Source organism: Rhagoletis zephyria, unplaced genomic scaffold (genome assembly GCF_001687245.7).
Source record: "Rhagoletis zephyria isolate East Lansing unplaced genomic scaffold, Rhagoletis_zephyria_1.1 Rzeph_scaffold_00602, whole genome shotgun sequence".
NCBI lineage: Eukaryota > Metazoa > Arthropoda > Insecta > Diptera > Tephritidae > Rhagoletis > Rhagoletis zephyria.
The window spans coordinates 1,407-16,288 of NW_016157686.1; the positions used below are offsets into that span (position 1 = coordinate 1,407).

The 14,882-nt window shown below is 35.6% G+C and overlaps 1 protein-coding gene and 2 non-coding genes across 3 annotated transcripts in view; 2 read left to right on the forward strand and 1 right to left on the reverse strand.

Annotated features, from left to right (window-relative positions):
• Nucleotides 1-1,647: 1,647 nt before the first annotated feature.
• LOC108360658 (prolyl endopeptidase-like) overlaps nucleotides 1,648-14,882 on the reverse strand; it is an 81,536-nt gene continuing 68,301 nt past the window's right edge. The window contains exons 4-5 of the mRNA XM_017613049.1: nucleotides 3,537-3,696; nucleotides 1,648-3,481 (exon numbers count right to left, since the gene is read on the reverse strand). Coding sequence (XP_017468538.1) covers nucleotides 3,350-3,481; nucleotides 3,537-3,696 — 292 coding nt within the window. The 3' untranslated portion in view covers nucleotides 1,648-3,349. The remainder of the gene's footprint in view (nucleotides 3,482-3,536; nucleotides 3,697-14,882) is intronic.
• On the forward strand, nucleotides 6,119-6,191 carry TRNAK-CUU (transfer RNA lysine (anticodon CUU)). The gene has a single exon. It is a non-coding gene; the product is annotated as a tRNA-Lys (tRNA).
• TRNAK-CUU (transfer RNA lysine (anticodon CUU)) lies at nucleotides 7,160-7,232 on the forward strand. The gene has a single exon. It is a non-coding gene; the product is annotated as a tRNA-Lys (tRNA).

The following is a 14,882-nucleotide window of genomic DNA, read 5'->3' on the forward strand; positions in this document are numbered from 1 at the left end:
TGGATAATGAGGAAAAGATTCGAAATAATCTTTCTTGGTATGTCTCATGCCTGGCGTTGTTGATCCTCTGNATCTTCTTGGTTTACAGGCAGTTCCAATGGTGCTGATAAGTGAAGTTTGATTTTGTTTACTTCGACTTGCAATTGGCTGGGCGTCAGCAAAAGAGGACTTATTCTTCCGTGATTTGTATCTATTAGAACGGCTAATGTTACAGATTGTATTCTTTACAAATTGGCTGCCATAAGTGTGAGTTGGATGGATAATGAGGAAAAGATTCGAAATAATTTTTCTTGGTATGTCTCATGCCTGGCGTTGTTGATACTCTAGAATATTTGACTGACTTGTTGATCAATGAGGTCGAACTTCCTCTTGACCGCCTTTTGATCCTGCTTCAGAATGTTGATGGTTGAGTCCACAATGGATGTTTGATTTCTGATCAGGTGCAGCAGATGTAGTTCATTTTCCTTAAGGTCTGTGATTGCTTTGGACATTTGTTCTACATATTCTGTGTCCAGTACTCCAAACAAACTGCATCAATGGCAGCTCGCCTACGCAGATTACATTTTACTATTGCGTTTCTAGCTGCGACGCTTTTTCAGTCTGTTCAAGATGTGCTACCAAAGAAAGACATGAGCTTTTTTGTGCGATTTCTTAACATAAATGGCGCAGGGCCCTTGGTCCATTAGGCAGCGCTGCTATTTCTTGTTATTTATAATTAAGATTTTTAAATTGGTTCGCAAGATATACGTGATTAAAAGGAACCAATTTTTGCCTTAAGCTGAATAACGGTAAATTGCAAATATTTCGAAACCGTATCTAGAGAAAAAAAAAAATTACCCGAATTTCGGAATCACCGAGCGATTCTACATAGAAATTGGATAGTGGCGTCCGGAGAACAAAATAGTATAAAGGAAAGTCGAGATTCTTTGTACGCGGTAATCTCGAAAACTACTGAACGGATTTTGACGAGATTTTCTCTAATATATTCTGTATCGATAAGAGAGTGACCTTTTTAATTTGGAATTGTAATAGGGTTGCCAACTGTTAAGAAAATTGCTATATTCAATTCTAATAAGCGTAGTAGTCAGTTCTGCACCGTCACTGTCAAATGAAAAGACTTAGCCTCTGGATGTGTAATAATGTATTATTTTTCTGAGTAGGGTTGCCACCTGTTTAAAAACTATAAGATCTTCACCGTTCGTTGGATAAAAAATGAGATACCAAAAGAAAGTGCATGGCCTTCGCATGTATACATAGTATAAAGGAAGACGAGATATTTTAACCACGCTACTGAACGGATTTAGACAAGATTTTTTATGTATATCATAAACGAAGTACATGATGACATATGATTTCTTTCTCCAAATACGTAAATGTACATTCATATGCATACATTCAGCGCGTGGCGAAGCCTCGCGCATCCGTGGTCGGCTAGTATTAAATATAAATAAGAGCATAAGATAAGAATTTTATGTTTTGAATAAAGACTCTCTGCTGAAGACGCGAGAGCGTTGAAACGCGTAGGAGGGTAAAAGGAAAATTTAATTTTTCGCTTTTAACTCTATTGGCCGAAGCACCTCCAACCCAGCAAACATAATAAGTAAGAATTTGGCCCAAATAATTAGGACTATTTTCAGATTTCTCTTTTTTTACTTTATTTGGTGCTAGTTATACAAATACATCAAAATATTTTAAATTAAATGTACGTATGAATTGATCTCCAGTTTCAGGGTCGATTACCAAACTGCGCTTCGATCGACTTTTGGTCACGGAAGTAAAGTCTGATTTTACTTCCACAGATTCATGGATTCATGGAAGTTATGTCCATGATAGTTGTATATTAAACGAGCCGCTCACTGCGCAAATTGTTGACCTCCATTTTTTTTTTTTATCTTAAATTTTAGAGTCAAAGCTGGAAGTCCGGTGCAAAATTAGTCAAATAAATGGTCAATATTCCGAAATCCCAGACTATTTATATATAGATAAAATAATAAGATATAAGATTTTGGTAGCACAAGCGATGAATTGAAATTTGTTTACATTAAGGTAGCCAATTTTCGAATATTTTCGAAGCTGTTGTTTAAAACCGGTCAAAGGAACTCTTATGACTTATCAGGTTATTTTTTACCTTTGTGCTTTATTTTTAAAAAATGTTGAATGAACTGTCGGTTATTCGGTCGGTCGGTGAGAGTTAAAAATGATGGCTATCAGCCACCGGTTAAGAAACAAACCAAACTCTTCGACGGGATTCTGAAATCGATAAGGCATCCAAGTTATCGTTAGAGTCCCAAATAAATATCGAACAATTTTTATCGAAGGTGGCTTTAGAAAAGGTAATCGAGAAAACTTCATTTGAAATCGATGAAGAAGACGAATTGGACATTGAAATTGAGGAAGAATGGGATAAGGACTTGCTCGAGTTTTTTAAGGAAAATTCGAACACAAACACTTCTTCAAAGAGTTCTGAATTCTGAAAGTCTCAAAATCTGCATAAACTGTAAAATAAATCCATGTGAAATTGTATTTATTCCCCGTGGTCATGTAACATTATGCGAATCCTCATCAACTTTTAAACTTTTGATCAACTTTTGAAGCGCGATTAGATTTGTTTAAAGGCGTTCGTAATATGTCAAAATGTAAGGGTCAAATCGAAAAATTGTCTCGCCGAACATGTTCAGCGTCCTTGAAAACATATTGTAAGACCTTAGAAAAATTCAATTTTGTGAGGGATTTCGTGTGCGCACGGATTAAAGGATGAGTAATTTTAAGCACTTGAGTCGGAGGCACAAAACGTACACGCCAGACCTCTTAATGTTAATTTTTTACCCCCAAATTTGCAGGGGATAGTTTTTAGCGATTAAGGAAGCTAAAAAGTCAAGAGCGTCAAAAAAGAAGCCATTTAATTTTTTTCTGGTCAGTGTAATGTACATATATAGTGCAAATGAAAACAAATCTAATTAGCTATTTTAGCAAGGCGAATTCATGTAAGGTACTAAAGCCGCTGAGCTTTTCGCCTCGGTGATTATTTATGTCAAAATTATGTTTTGTTGTAAGAATGAAAATGAATAAATGACATATAAATCAGCAAAATGAATAAAATGAAATGAAGTTAATGTTAGTTCAGGACTTTTTCGGGGCTAGTTCCGGAATAACACGGGATCATTTCTTGACTTGTTCAAGACTTTTTCTGTTTTAGTTCGGTAATAGTTCAGGACACAGATGTTTACACATAAAATTTTACCACGTGATCGGTTTCCGATAATTCGTTTTTTATAATAATTTGGCTAATTCCCATTCATTGGACCCTGAAGCCGGTCGTATTTTTTTGCTTAAAAATTACTTGTTTTGTTTAAAGACTTACTGGAATTATTGCTTGCCAATATTCTTCAAGGGGATTTTCCAAATCTATAACAATAATTCTGTAGTTGGGGGCGCTTTTATTCGTCCTAAGATACATTTTTGATCCCACGTTGGTTATGTACTGAAAATATTTTATGAAATGTTTCGCTTTAATTTATTTTTTTAAATTTACTTACCTCGTAGTCATTTTCAAACACGTCTATCACCTTGATAACCTTCAGGGATGATATTACATTTTTTGTCTCGCTTAGATCAATATAATAAAGGAGATTGTCACGACAACCTTTAACTATAGGCATTATCAAATACCTGCCGCAATCGGACACAAGTGCTTGTCTGTAAAAAATTTAGAGAAATATAATTGAAAAAAGTAAAATAAATATGGAGACATTTCTTAAAATACTGAGCAAATCAATGTTACTATAACATATTTTCTCGCAAGAATGTATGTATCTACGAAGATTATTTAATTTCTGATCTACTAACTCACGGAATTAACATGGGAAAAATGTTTTTGTAATTATTCTTTCCTAAGTGTTGGATGAAAATGCAACCATGCTTACATACACACACCCATACATCATACATTTAATATTGACATACTACATATAGCTGAGCATATATTTATATTATTAAACACCGAAAATTAAAAATAATAAACCTTGTTTTGGGCGAATTACTGCCTAGTTTTTATTGTGAAACCATAGATTTAAATAAATAAATATCCTACAAAATCGTTTTCGGAGACTTTCAGGGTGACCCTCGTATTTTGCTTTTTAATACGAGTATGAAGCAATATGATAACACATTCTGTAGGTGATGTTGTAAAAGTGAAAAGTGATCTGGTAAAGGTAAACGGTGAATCTTCGATCTAAAATGTCAGATAGTGAATTGTTCGGTGATTTTTCTTCTGATGATTATCAGAATGACCCCAGCTTTTCATTGGCAGGACAACAACCACGAAAAAATATTGCATCAAAAGCTTCATATCGCATAGCATNAAGCCCAAAATACAATAACGCAGTGGCAGTGGCAGTATTTGGAAATCAGCTGTTTTTTAGAAACTGTGCTGTGCAATGAAGCGACACACAATACAGCAGTGACAGTTGGCAGTACTGCTCAGCTTAGCCCAAATTCTAAATTCACTGCCACTGCCTTCATTGCAGCAAACTTCAAGTGTCGAATTTGACATAAATGAAACGCAGCCAACTTCTGTTTGTGTCACTGACAACTAAAATTTTTTGTGAAATTGGCGCGTTATTTTTGGCATTTTTGTGTTTTCCGCGGGCGTTTTGGACCTTTTATAGGTAAGTTTCTTATTTTTCAGTCTTTTATTTAACTTACAATGTATGTATGTATATATGTATAAATGTATACATTAGTTGCGTTCCACATGCTTCACGATTTGCAGGTTTCTACAGGAAGCTGTTCCAGGTGACCACCAGGTGAGAAAACAGCTTTTCCTGCAAATCCTGTAAAAACTGCAAATCGTGAATCATCTGGAACGCAACTATTATAATTTTAAAAACCATGCTTCTCCACAGGAGTGCGATGGATGAACGCATAATAGAATTTGTAAGGGACAACCCATGCATCTACGACAAGAAGCACGGCGGCTATAAAAACGAATTGCATAAAGACCGCTTGTGGCTTAATTTTTCAATGGAAGCAAACGTCCCAGGTAAGCCAGTGGTAGACTGTGAACCCTTTCACTTCACGTACAGCTTTTATTATCTATATATATAAAATTAAGTGGCAAAACTTCCTGTTCGCATACTCCTCCTAGACGGCTTGCCCGATATCAAAGAAATTTTCAGGGGTGATTGGGGTCTGTGTGGAGGGTGCACATAAAATGAAATTTTCAGAAGTGATTGGGGTCTGTGTGGAGGGTGCACATAAGAAATTTAATGTGTGTATCATTGCACGTTTTGCAATTAATTCTGTTTGGCTTTACGTGTTTTTTTGGATTTTTATTATTGTTTTGCCGCAAGATTGGCAGTCCTGCCTTTTACTAATAAATAAACAGAAACAGCTGGCGAATGTTTACAATTTTAAAAAACATTGACAACAATTTAATTTATAATCTTATAACTGGAGTCTACTATCGCACCCTTTCCTCAAACGTGTATTAATTCAATATTCAAATAACGTATATTTATATAATTTGAAAAAATCTCCCTACTATACAAATATGTAACTAACTAGCGAATACCCGGCGTGCTTCGCTGTGCCTTAAAAGTAATTTTATTTTGTCCACCCCCGAATCTACCGGAAGACAAAATCAGACTGAGAGTATTCAACCAGTATGAGAATGGTAAACGAGATTAATTTGATACGAGTTTAAAATTTTATTGGGAATGAATACCCAAAGAAATTACAAAAAAAGAACGGAAAATTAATAGTTTGGCTCAATTAATATTGACCGTGTTATCGGTTACGTTCCTTGAACTTATACCGAAAGGCGAAATGAAAAATTATCGGTTCAAAAATCTTGACCGTCGATCTGTGGTGTTACTTGATTAAAAAAAAATCAGTCAATCAATTAACTTGCTTTTCAGAATTGGCGAACTGAACTGAACGAGAATGGTTATGACGTTCCCACGACAGTCGGGTCTACGTAACCGGAACGACCCAGATTTATATCTGGCCAAGGACTGTCACTCCAGCAACACTCCCCCAAAATCTCTTTGGGGAATTTGTACAACAACAACAACAGAATGGTTATGACTGCTGATCAATGGTGTTCGCATCGCAGATCGCCCGGCTAGCTCAGTCGGTAGAGCATGAGACTCTTAATCTCAGGGTCGTGGGTTCGAGCCCCACGTTGGGCGCCAATGATTGACTTGACATTTTCTTGTCGGTCCAAACAGGAATCTCGATAAACTGTTGTTGGGTAGCTCGTTTGCTNTGAGACTCTTAATCTCAGGGTCGTGGGTTCGAGCCCCACGTTGGGCGCCAATGATTGACTTGACATTTTCTTGTCGGTCCAAACAGGAATCTCGATAAACTGTTGTTGGGTAGCTCGTTTGCTATGGGATGGTGACAATAATGAGGTTGACTTACGTTTGATGATTCTGGGATTACCGGTGTACGGTGGTCTAACTGCTGCTAAATGAATAGACCAGAATTTATATCCATACTCTTTATTTCCATAGGTAACAACTTGGTTGGGGATTTGCCGGAGGGAATGTGGTGGAAAAATGCCGCTAAGTATAATCCCCAGTTATACGCACTCTGAGGATTGACTTTAACCAAACCAATGTCGTCAGCTTTAATAAATTGCTTGGTTAGGATTACTTCCGTTCTTGCGAGGGCTGATGTGTGTTGTTCGGTCCGTGTCCAATTGCAAAAAGAAAAAATATTTTTCTAANTGATACGAGTTTAAAATTTTATTGGGAATGAATACCCAAAGAAATTACAAAAAAAGAACGGAAAATTAATAGTTTGGCTCAATTAATATTGACCGTGTTATCGGTTACGTTCCTTGAACTTATACCGAAAGGCGAAATGAAAAATTATCGGTTCAAAAATCTTGACCGTCGATCTGTGGTGTTACTTGATTAAAAAAAAATCAGTCAATCAATTAACTTGCTTTTCAGAATTGGCGAACTGAACTGAACGAGAATGGTTATGACGTTCCCACGACAGTCGGGTCTACGTAACCGGAACGACCCAGATTTATATCTGGCCAAGGACTGTCACTCCAGCAACACTCCCCCAAAATCTCTTTGGGGAATTTGTACAACAACAACAACAGAATGGTTATGACTGCTGATCAATGGTGTTCGCATCGCAGATCGCCCGGCTAGCTCAGTCGGTAGAGCATGAGACTCTTAATCTCAGGGTCGTGGGTTCGAGCCCCACGTTGGGCGCCAATGATTGACTTGACATTTTCTTGTCGGTCCAAACAGGAATCTCGATAAACTGTTGTTGGGTAGCTCGTTTGCTATGGGATGGTGACAATAATGAGGTTGACTTACGTTTGATGATTCTGGGATTACCGGTGTACGGTGGTCTAACTGCTGCTAAATGAATAGACCAGAATTTATATCCATACTCTTTATTTCCATAGGTAACAACTTGGTTGGGGATTTGCCGGAGGGAATGTGGTGGAAAAATGCCGCTAAGTATAATCCCCAGTTATACGCACTCTGAGGATTGACTTTAACCAAACCAATGTCGTCAGCTTTAATAAATTGCTTGGTTAGGATTACTTCCGTTCTTGCGAGGGCTGATGTGTGTTGTTCGGTCCGTGTCCAATTGCAAAAAGAAAAAATATTTTTCTAACCTCGTGGTATGTGACCACCGATTCTTTTATCGTATGTCAGTGTGGGCGTTTTCATAGTGGACATGCCAATTCGCGTCTATACCGATATGATGGTTCGTGTCTTGAATAACTATTGGTTACGTACATTCATCTGGCAATTCCCCCCCCATTTTGAAGTTTAGCTTTGACAGTTTTATGTTTACATTTCTCATAATCGTTCTTATGTCGAATTTCTTATTTGGCCAATAAAAATAATAGATCAAAATTTGCATATCAGAAGAAAGGGAGTTTAATCACCTTTATAACGATATAAATTTTTTAAAAATCAGTTCAAAATTGTTTGAAATATAACGAATTTAATTTTTCGAAGACCTGAACTTTGACTCCTTATAGGACTAGTAATATAAGTTTGCACAAAAAGAGTTATACCATTTAAATAAGAGCAAAAGGGGGACTACGTCTACATTTTTAGCGTTCCAATTATTTACATGCAATAATTAAATATAATTTTTTACCAAAGGTCCTATTTCGATCTTCGAAGGCCCATATTTCGATTTCGGAGGCTGACTTCGGAAAAAGGAGAAATCACTTTTTTACCCATGACTCAATCTCTTAAAAAAATTGGTTTGGTCCAATACCAAAAAGTTGATTTTGCCGTACAGTGTAATTATTTGAATATATTTGAAACAAAATACTTAATCATTAACATTAAAACAAACACCAAATCTTTTTTGCTATTCAAAATCAAAAATAAATAGGTTTAAAATGATTGGATTCTTTAAATTTCTTTTTATATTTCTCTCCGCGTTAGCGCGCCACTCCGCGCGCGCCGCGTACCCCGCGCGGCCGGCGCGCACACCACGTCACGCTACGCCGCGGTGCCCCGGCCCCCCCCCTCCCCGTCTCCCGCCGTGCTGTAACGCAGGTAGATTTATTTTTTGTATACGTTGAAATAAAATTTTTATATATTTTAAACATCGAGGGCCTATATTCAATAATACCCTCTATCTGCACAGTTTTCACTTGAGATTCTGATATAAAAATCCACCTAAGCTTTAACTGTCATCAGTGATATTAATTTTACCTTATATAACGACAGGTAATAAGTCCCAGATGGTTTCAAAAATCACAAATTAGTTTTTGTGCAAATTGCAGATAGAGGGTATTAATGAATTCAAGCCCTCGATATTTCACATTTTTATATTAATAAGTTATTGGAAGCAGGGATGCCAACTTGGCTCAAACCGTGCCATTTGTCCCTATTTTACTTCAAATGGCACTTAATTTTTCAATTTGGCACAAAGTGCCAAAATGGCACTTTTGTAAAAAAATAAGATTTCAATACATTTTTGTGAAATCCCTTGCGTACACTTCTTTTTCTCAACTAAAATTTTCTTATTTATAAAGGCTATTCAACTGGTTTATCTTATTTTATCATTGCACTTTTGTTTGGAAAATGTAGCTTTATTTTATTGCTAAATGTGAATGATTAAAAGGAATGACACCTTTTTTGGCACTTTTATTTTTCTATTTGGCACTTTTTTATCCTCAATATGGCACCTCATAACTAAGGATAGTTGGCAGCCCTGATTGGAAGATTTCTGCTGTGTTTTGGGGCAACAACTTGTCTGCAGTAAAAAAGCATATAATTCGTGTTTCAAAAGTGTGTGAAAACCAATCAATTAACTTATATGATCTCGGTTCCGATATTAAATAATCAATAATTGTTTATACCCGCATTTTGGCACATTGGCTCGTTGAATGTGCCATCTAGTAAATAGTGTCGTCATTCTCCTTAGCTGATTTTAAATGATGTCGTCACAAATTTCTGGCGGAGACATGAATACAGTGTAAGAAAATTCTTTTTCATATTTTGTTTTTGTTGTTGGCCTTTGAATTTTAGATTATGAATCATTTTTAACAAGCTCGAGGCCCAGCAATTAAATAAAACGCAAATTTTCGTTCTATAGATATTTTAATTGTCGATATTTCGACCTCAATCTGAGGTCATCTTCAGGACTGTAAATATACAAACACGATAACATATTATTAACTTTAAATTATTACAAACATACGTTAAACACAACTTACACTCTTGATTGTGCCTGGTCGACTAACTAGGCGTACAGAAATAAAAGTTAAACAAGTGTAATTTTAGGCAAATTAATATAAACATAAGAAGTAAACAATTAAAAATACCGTAATAGTAAACAAAAAACATACAAACAACAATACACGGAACATTGAGCAGTAAGACAATATGTACGTATATGTACATGTAAAAGCACAGCATTGTATTGTTATTCTACGAAGGGTATGTTGGGGAAACGGAACGAATGTAAATTATGGAAGGAGGAACACCTACGTTGAGGATTGTTGTTGCCGATTTAAAACCAAATTGCGATACACATGTGCACAATTGTCTGTGTATGTTTTAAAGTTGATCCTTTTCTCATTAGGGGTGTTCGTAATGTGTAACATTTCCAAAATATAGCGTTTATTATAGTTCTTTTCTTCTTGTAGAATGGCAACATTATCGAAATCGGGATAGTGTCCCGTATCCCTACAGTGTGCTGACAAGGCCGTCTTATTGTCCGTTGAGCTGTTCCTTAACTTTATATTTGATATATATTTGGAAATCCTTGTCTTGAGTTTAGTTTTTGTTGTCCCCACATATACTTTGTCGCATAAGTGGGACCCGTCGCCATTACATGAAATTTTGTATATTACGTCAGATTTCTCATATCTAGGAATCTTGTCCTTAGTGTTGCTATACATTTTTCCTAGTGTGTTGCTGCATGTAAATGCTATTTGGACCTTTTCTTTGTCATATATATTAGAATGTTTAATCCTCTCAGATATCCCCGGAACATATGTAGCAGTTTTGTATACTTTATTCTCATTATAAGTATTTTCTTTTTCGGTCCTGACGTAATAATTGTGAATGAGTTTCCCAATTAAGCAAGAGGGGAATTCGTTCTANCTATTTGGACCTTTTCTTTGTCATATATATTAGAATGTTTAATCCTCTCAGATATCCCCGGAACATATGAAGCAGTTTTGTATACTTTATTCTCATTATAAGTATTTTCTTTTTCGGTCCTGACGTAATAATTGTGAATGAGTTTCCTAATTAAGCAAGAGGGGAATTCGTTCTGTTCCAAAATTTGTTGAATGATAATTTTGTTCTTTTTATGAAAATATTTGTCGCTAATAGTGAGGACTCTTCTAATAAAGTTGTTTGCGGTATTTAAAATAGTTTTTCTCTAATGTTTCGAATTATAATTAATTAATCTCCCCGACGACGTAGGTTTTGCATACCAGTCAATTTTTAATCAGTTGTTCTTCCTAATTACTAGGGTGTCCAGATATGGTAGTTTTCCATCTTTTTCTATTTCTATCGTAAATTTAATCGTCTTTTGGTAGCTGTTTAATAAAGTGAGCATCTTGTCTATATCTTCTGTTTTAATTATAGCAAACAAGTCATCCACATATTTGGTTAGGAGACGGGGTTTATTAGAACAATCACTTTCAAATTTGGTGAGTAAATCTTCCATTACTATATCAGCTATCACTGGTGAAGCTGGGGAGCCCATAGGCATTCCTGACAGTTGCTCATATATTTTGCCATTATATTTAAAGTATCGATTCTCTTTTATGCAAAATTTTACCATACTTAAGAATAAATCCTTAGACAAATCTGTATGCTCTTTAATATCGTTCCACTTCGAGGCAATAATATTTATAGCCAAATCCACCGGGATGCTTGGGAACAACAAAACAACATCGAACGACACTAAACTTTCGTCATCATATATATAAGTATCTTTAATTCTGTTCTTGAATTCAATCGCGTCTTTAACATTGTAATTGGAAGATTTTGTAATGTTTCTAAGGATATTGACAACATATTTGCACAAATTGTAGGACGGGGACTTGATGGACGAACAAATGGGTCTGAGGGGTATCCCTTCTTTATGTATTTTTGGTAAACCATAGATTCTTGGTGGATTGGCTGTTTTACTAATAAGCTTGTTCTTTTCTTTTAAATCAATGACCTTGTTATTATATATTCTCTCAACTATTTGATTATTTTTGTCTTGTAATTTACTTGTTGGGTCCCGCTTCAAAATTCTGTAAGTGCAGATGTTGTTGACGATTGACTGCATCTTTGTATCGTACTCGGACTTGTCCATCACTACGGTTACGCTCCCTTTGTCGGCATTAAGAACTAAAAGGTGTTTATTGTTCTTCAAAAAGGTTTTTGTGGAATGTACAGTATCGCGAATAAACTTATCTCTCGTTGATTCTGTTCTCTTATTAAGATGGTCACGTATTAGTATCGTCAAGTTGTTCCTTTCGATTTCTTGTTTTTCTTTATCCTTAATTGTTTGAATGCAGCTTTCCCCATCTGCTTTAAATTGAAATAATGGAAATTCTTTATTACTTGTTGGCAAATTTAGGACCAAGAGAAAGAAGCCACTGAGTGTCATTTGGAATATGCGTAGTTGTCGTGTTGCAGAACCACCCTGGTACACCCTTTATGTTTAAAAGTTGTTTTTGTTTGTCTTTTAGTTTTTCGTATTTGTTTGTTTGTGTCTTCTTAATATTTGCAGCAAGTTTTTTTGTTAGTAGATTTTCACTTTCAAAAATGTTGTGGAGTCAAGTGTGTTTAGTTGTTGATTTATTTGCGTCTTTAGGATATGTACCTCCTTTTCCTTTTTTCCAATCAGCTCATGTTTGATTTTGATGAGTAGGTTTAGTACTTTGGTTTGGACATTTTTGATGAATTTGGAAACTGAGTTAGTGATTTTTGTTGGTAATGCTTTGTTACTGGTATTATTCTTGATTAAATAAAGTATCTTTTTCGTAGCGTTGTCGATGAAGTTGGGAGTTAATCCGCTTCTCCTGCACCTCTCCAGGAACTTCGTCGACTCCGACAGATTTGTGATGTGTTGTGTTATGCGTTGGTAGTTTTTGATGCGTTTGTTGGTGTTTATATCATAATTATCCTTAATATTTCTGTAGACTTTTGACGCGTCTTTGTCTTTTCGGTGTGCTCTCCGCTTAAACATATTTTGTTTTTGTTGTTGGCCTTTGAATTTTAGATTATGAAACATTTTTAACAAGCTCGAGGCCCAGCAAATAAATAAAACGCAAATTTTCGTTCTACAAGAAGAAAAGAACTATAATAAACGCTATATTTTGGAAATGTTACACATTACGAACACCCCTAATGAGAGAAGGATCAACTTTAAAACAGACACAGACAATTGTGACAATGTTAAAGACGCGATTGAATTCAAGAACAGAATTAAAGATACTTATATATATGATGACGAAAGTTTAGTGTCGTTCGATGTTGTTTCGTTGTTCCCAAGCATCCCGGTGGATTTGGCTATAAATATTATTGCCTCGAAGTGGAACGATATTAAAGAGCATACAAATTTGTCTAAGGATTTATTCTTAAGTATGGTAAAATTTTGCATAAAAGAGAATCGATACTTTAAATATAATGGCAAAATATATGAGCAACTGTCAGGAATGCCTATGGGCTCCCCAGCTTCACCAGTGATAGCTGATATAGTAATGGAAGATTTACTCACCAAATTTGAAACTGATTGTTCTAATAAACCCCGTCTCTTAACCAAATATGTGGATGAANATTTGTTTGCCATAATTAAAACAGAAGATATAGACAAAATGCTTACTTTATTAAACAGCTACCAAAAGACGATTAAATTTACGCTATAGAAATAGAAAAAGATGGAAACCTACCATATCTGGACACCCTAGTAATCAGGAAGAACAACCGATTAAAAATTGACTGGTATGCAAAACCTACGTCGTCGGGGAGATTAATTAATTATAATTCGAAACATGAGAGGAAAACTATTTTAAATACCGCAAACAACTTTATTAGAAGAGTCCTCACTATTAGCGACAAATATGTTCATAAAAAGAACAAAATTATCATTCCACAAATTTTGGAACAGAACGAATTCCCCTCTTGCTTAATTAGGAAACTCATTCACAATTATTACGCCAGGACCGAAAAAGAAAATACTTATAATGAGAATAAAGTATACAAAACTGCTACATATGTTCCGGGGATATCTGAGAGGATTAAACATTCTAATATATATGACAAAGAAAAGGTCCAAATAGCATTTACATGCAGCAACACACTAGGAAAAATGTATAGCAACACTAAGGACAAGATTCCTAGATATGAGAAATCTGACGTAATATACAAAATTTCATGTAATGGCGACGGGTCCCACTTATGCGACAAAGTATATGTGGGGACAACAAAAACTAAACTCAAGACAAGGATTTCCGCACACAAATCAAATATAAAGTTAAGGAACAGCTCAACGGACAATAAGACGTCCTTGTCAGCACACTGTAGGGATACGGGACACTATCCCGATTTCGATAATGTTGCCATTCTACAAGAAGAAAAGAACTATAATAAACGCTATATTTTGGAAATGTTACACATTACGAACACCCCTAATGAGAGAAGGATCAACTTTAAAACAGACACAGACAATTGTGCACATGTGTATCGCAATTTGGTTTTAAATCGGCAACAACAATCCTCAACGTAGGTGTTCCTCCTTCCATAATTTACATTCGTTCCGTTTCCCCAACATACCCTTCGTAGAATAACAATACAATGCTGTGCTTTTACATGTACATATACGTACATATTGTCTTAAGGCTCCGTTATGCATACTTGGCATTGCTTGAGCGTTGTCACATAAGGAATCTGTTAAATGAGCTTCGCGTGTAAGCGGTTACCCAACGCACAGCATTACATACGTAAAAGTCTGTTGGTTTTTGATTTCTACGTAAAAATGGTATAGCAGTGCATGCAATGCCAAGTATGCATAACAGAGCCTTTACTGCTCAATGTTCCGTGTATTGTTGTTTGTATGTTTTTTGTTTACTATTACGGTATTTTTAATGGTTTACTTCTTATGTTTATATTACTATGCCTAAAATTTCACTTGTTTAACTTTTATTTCTGTACGCCTAGTTAGTCGACCAGGCACAATCAAGAGTGTAAGTTGTGTTTAACGTATGTTTGTAATAATTTAAAGTTAATAATATGTTATCGTGTTTGTATATTTACAGTCCTGAAGATGACCTCAGATTGAGGTCGAAATATCGACAATTAAAATATCTATAGAACGAAAATTTGCGTTTTATTTAATTGCTGGGCCTCGAGCTTGTTAAAAATGATTCA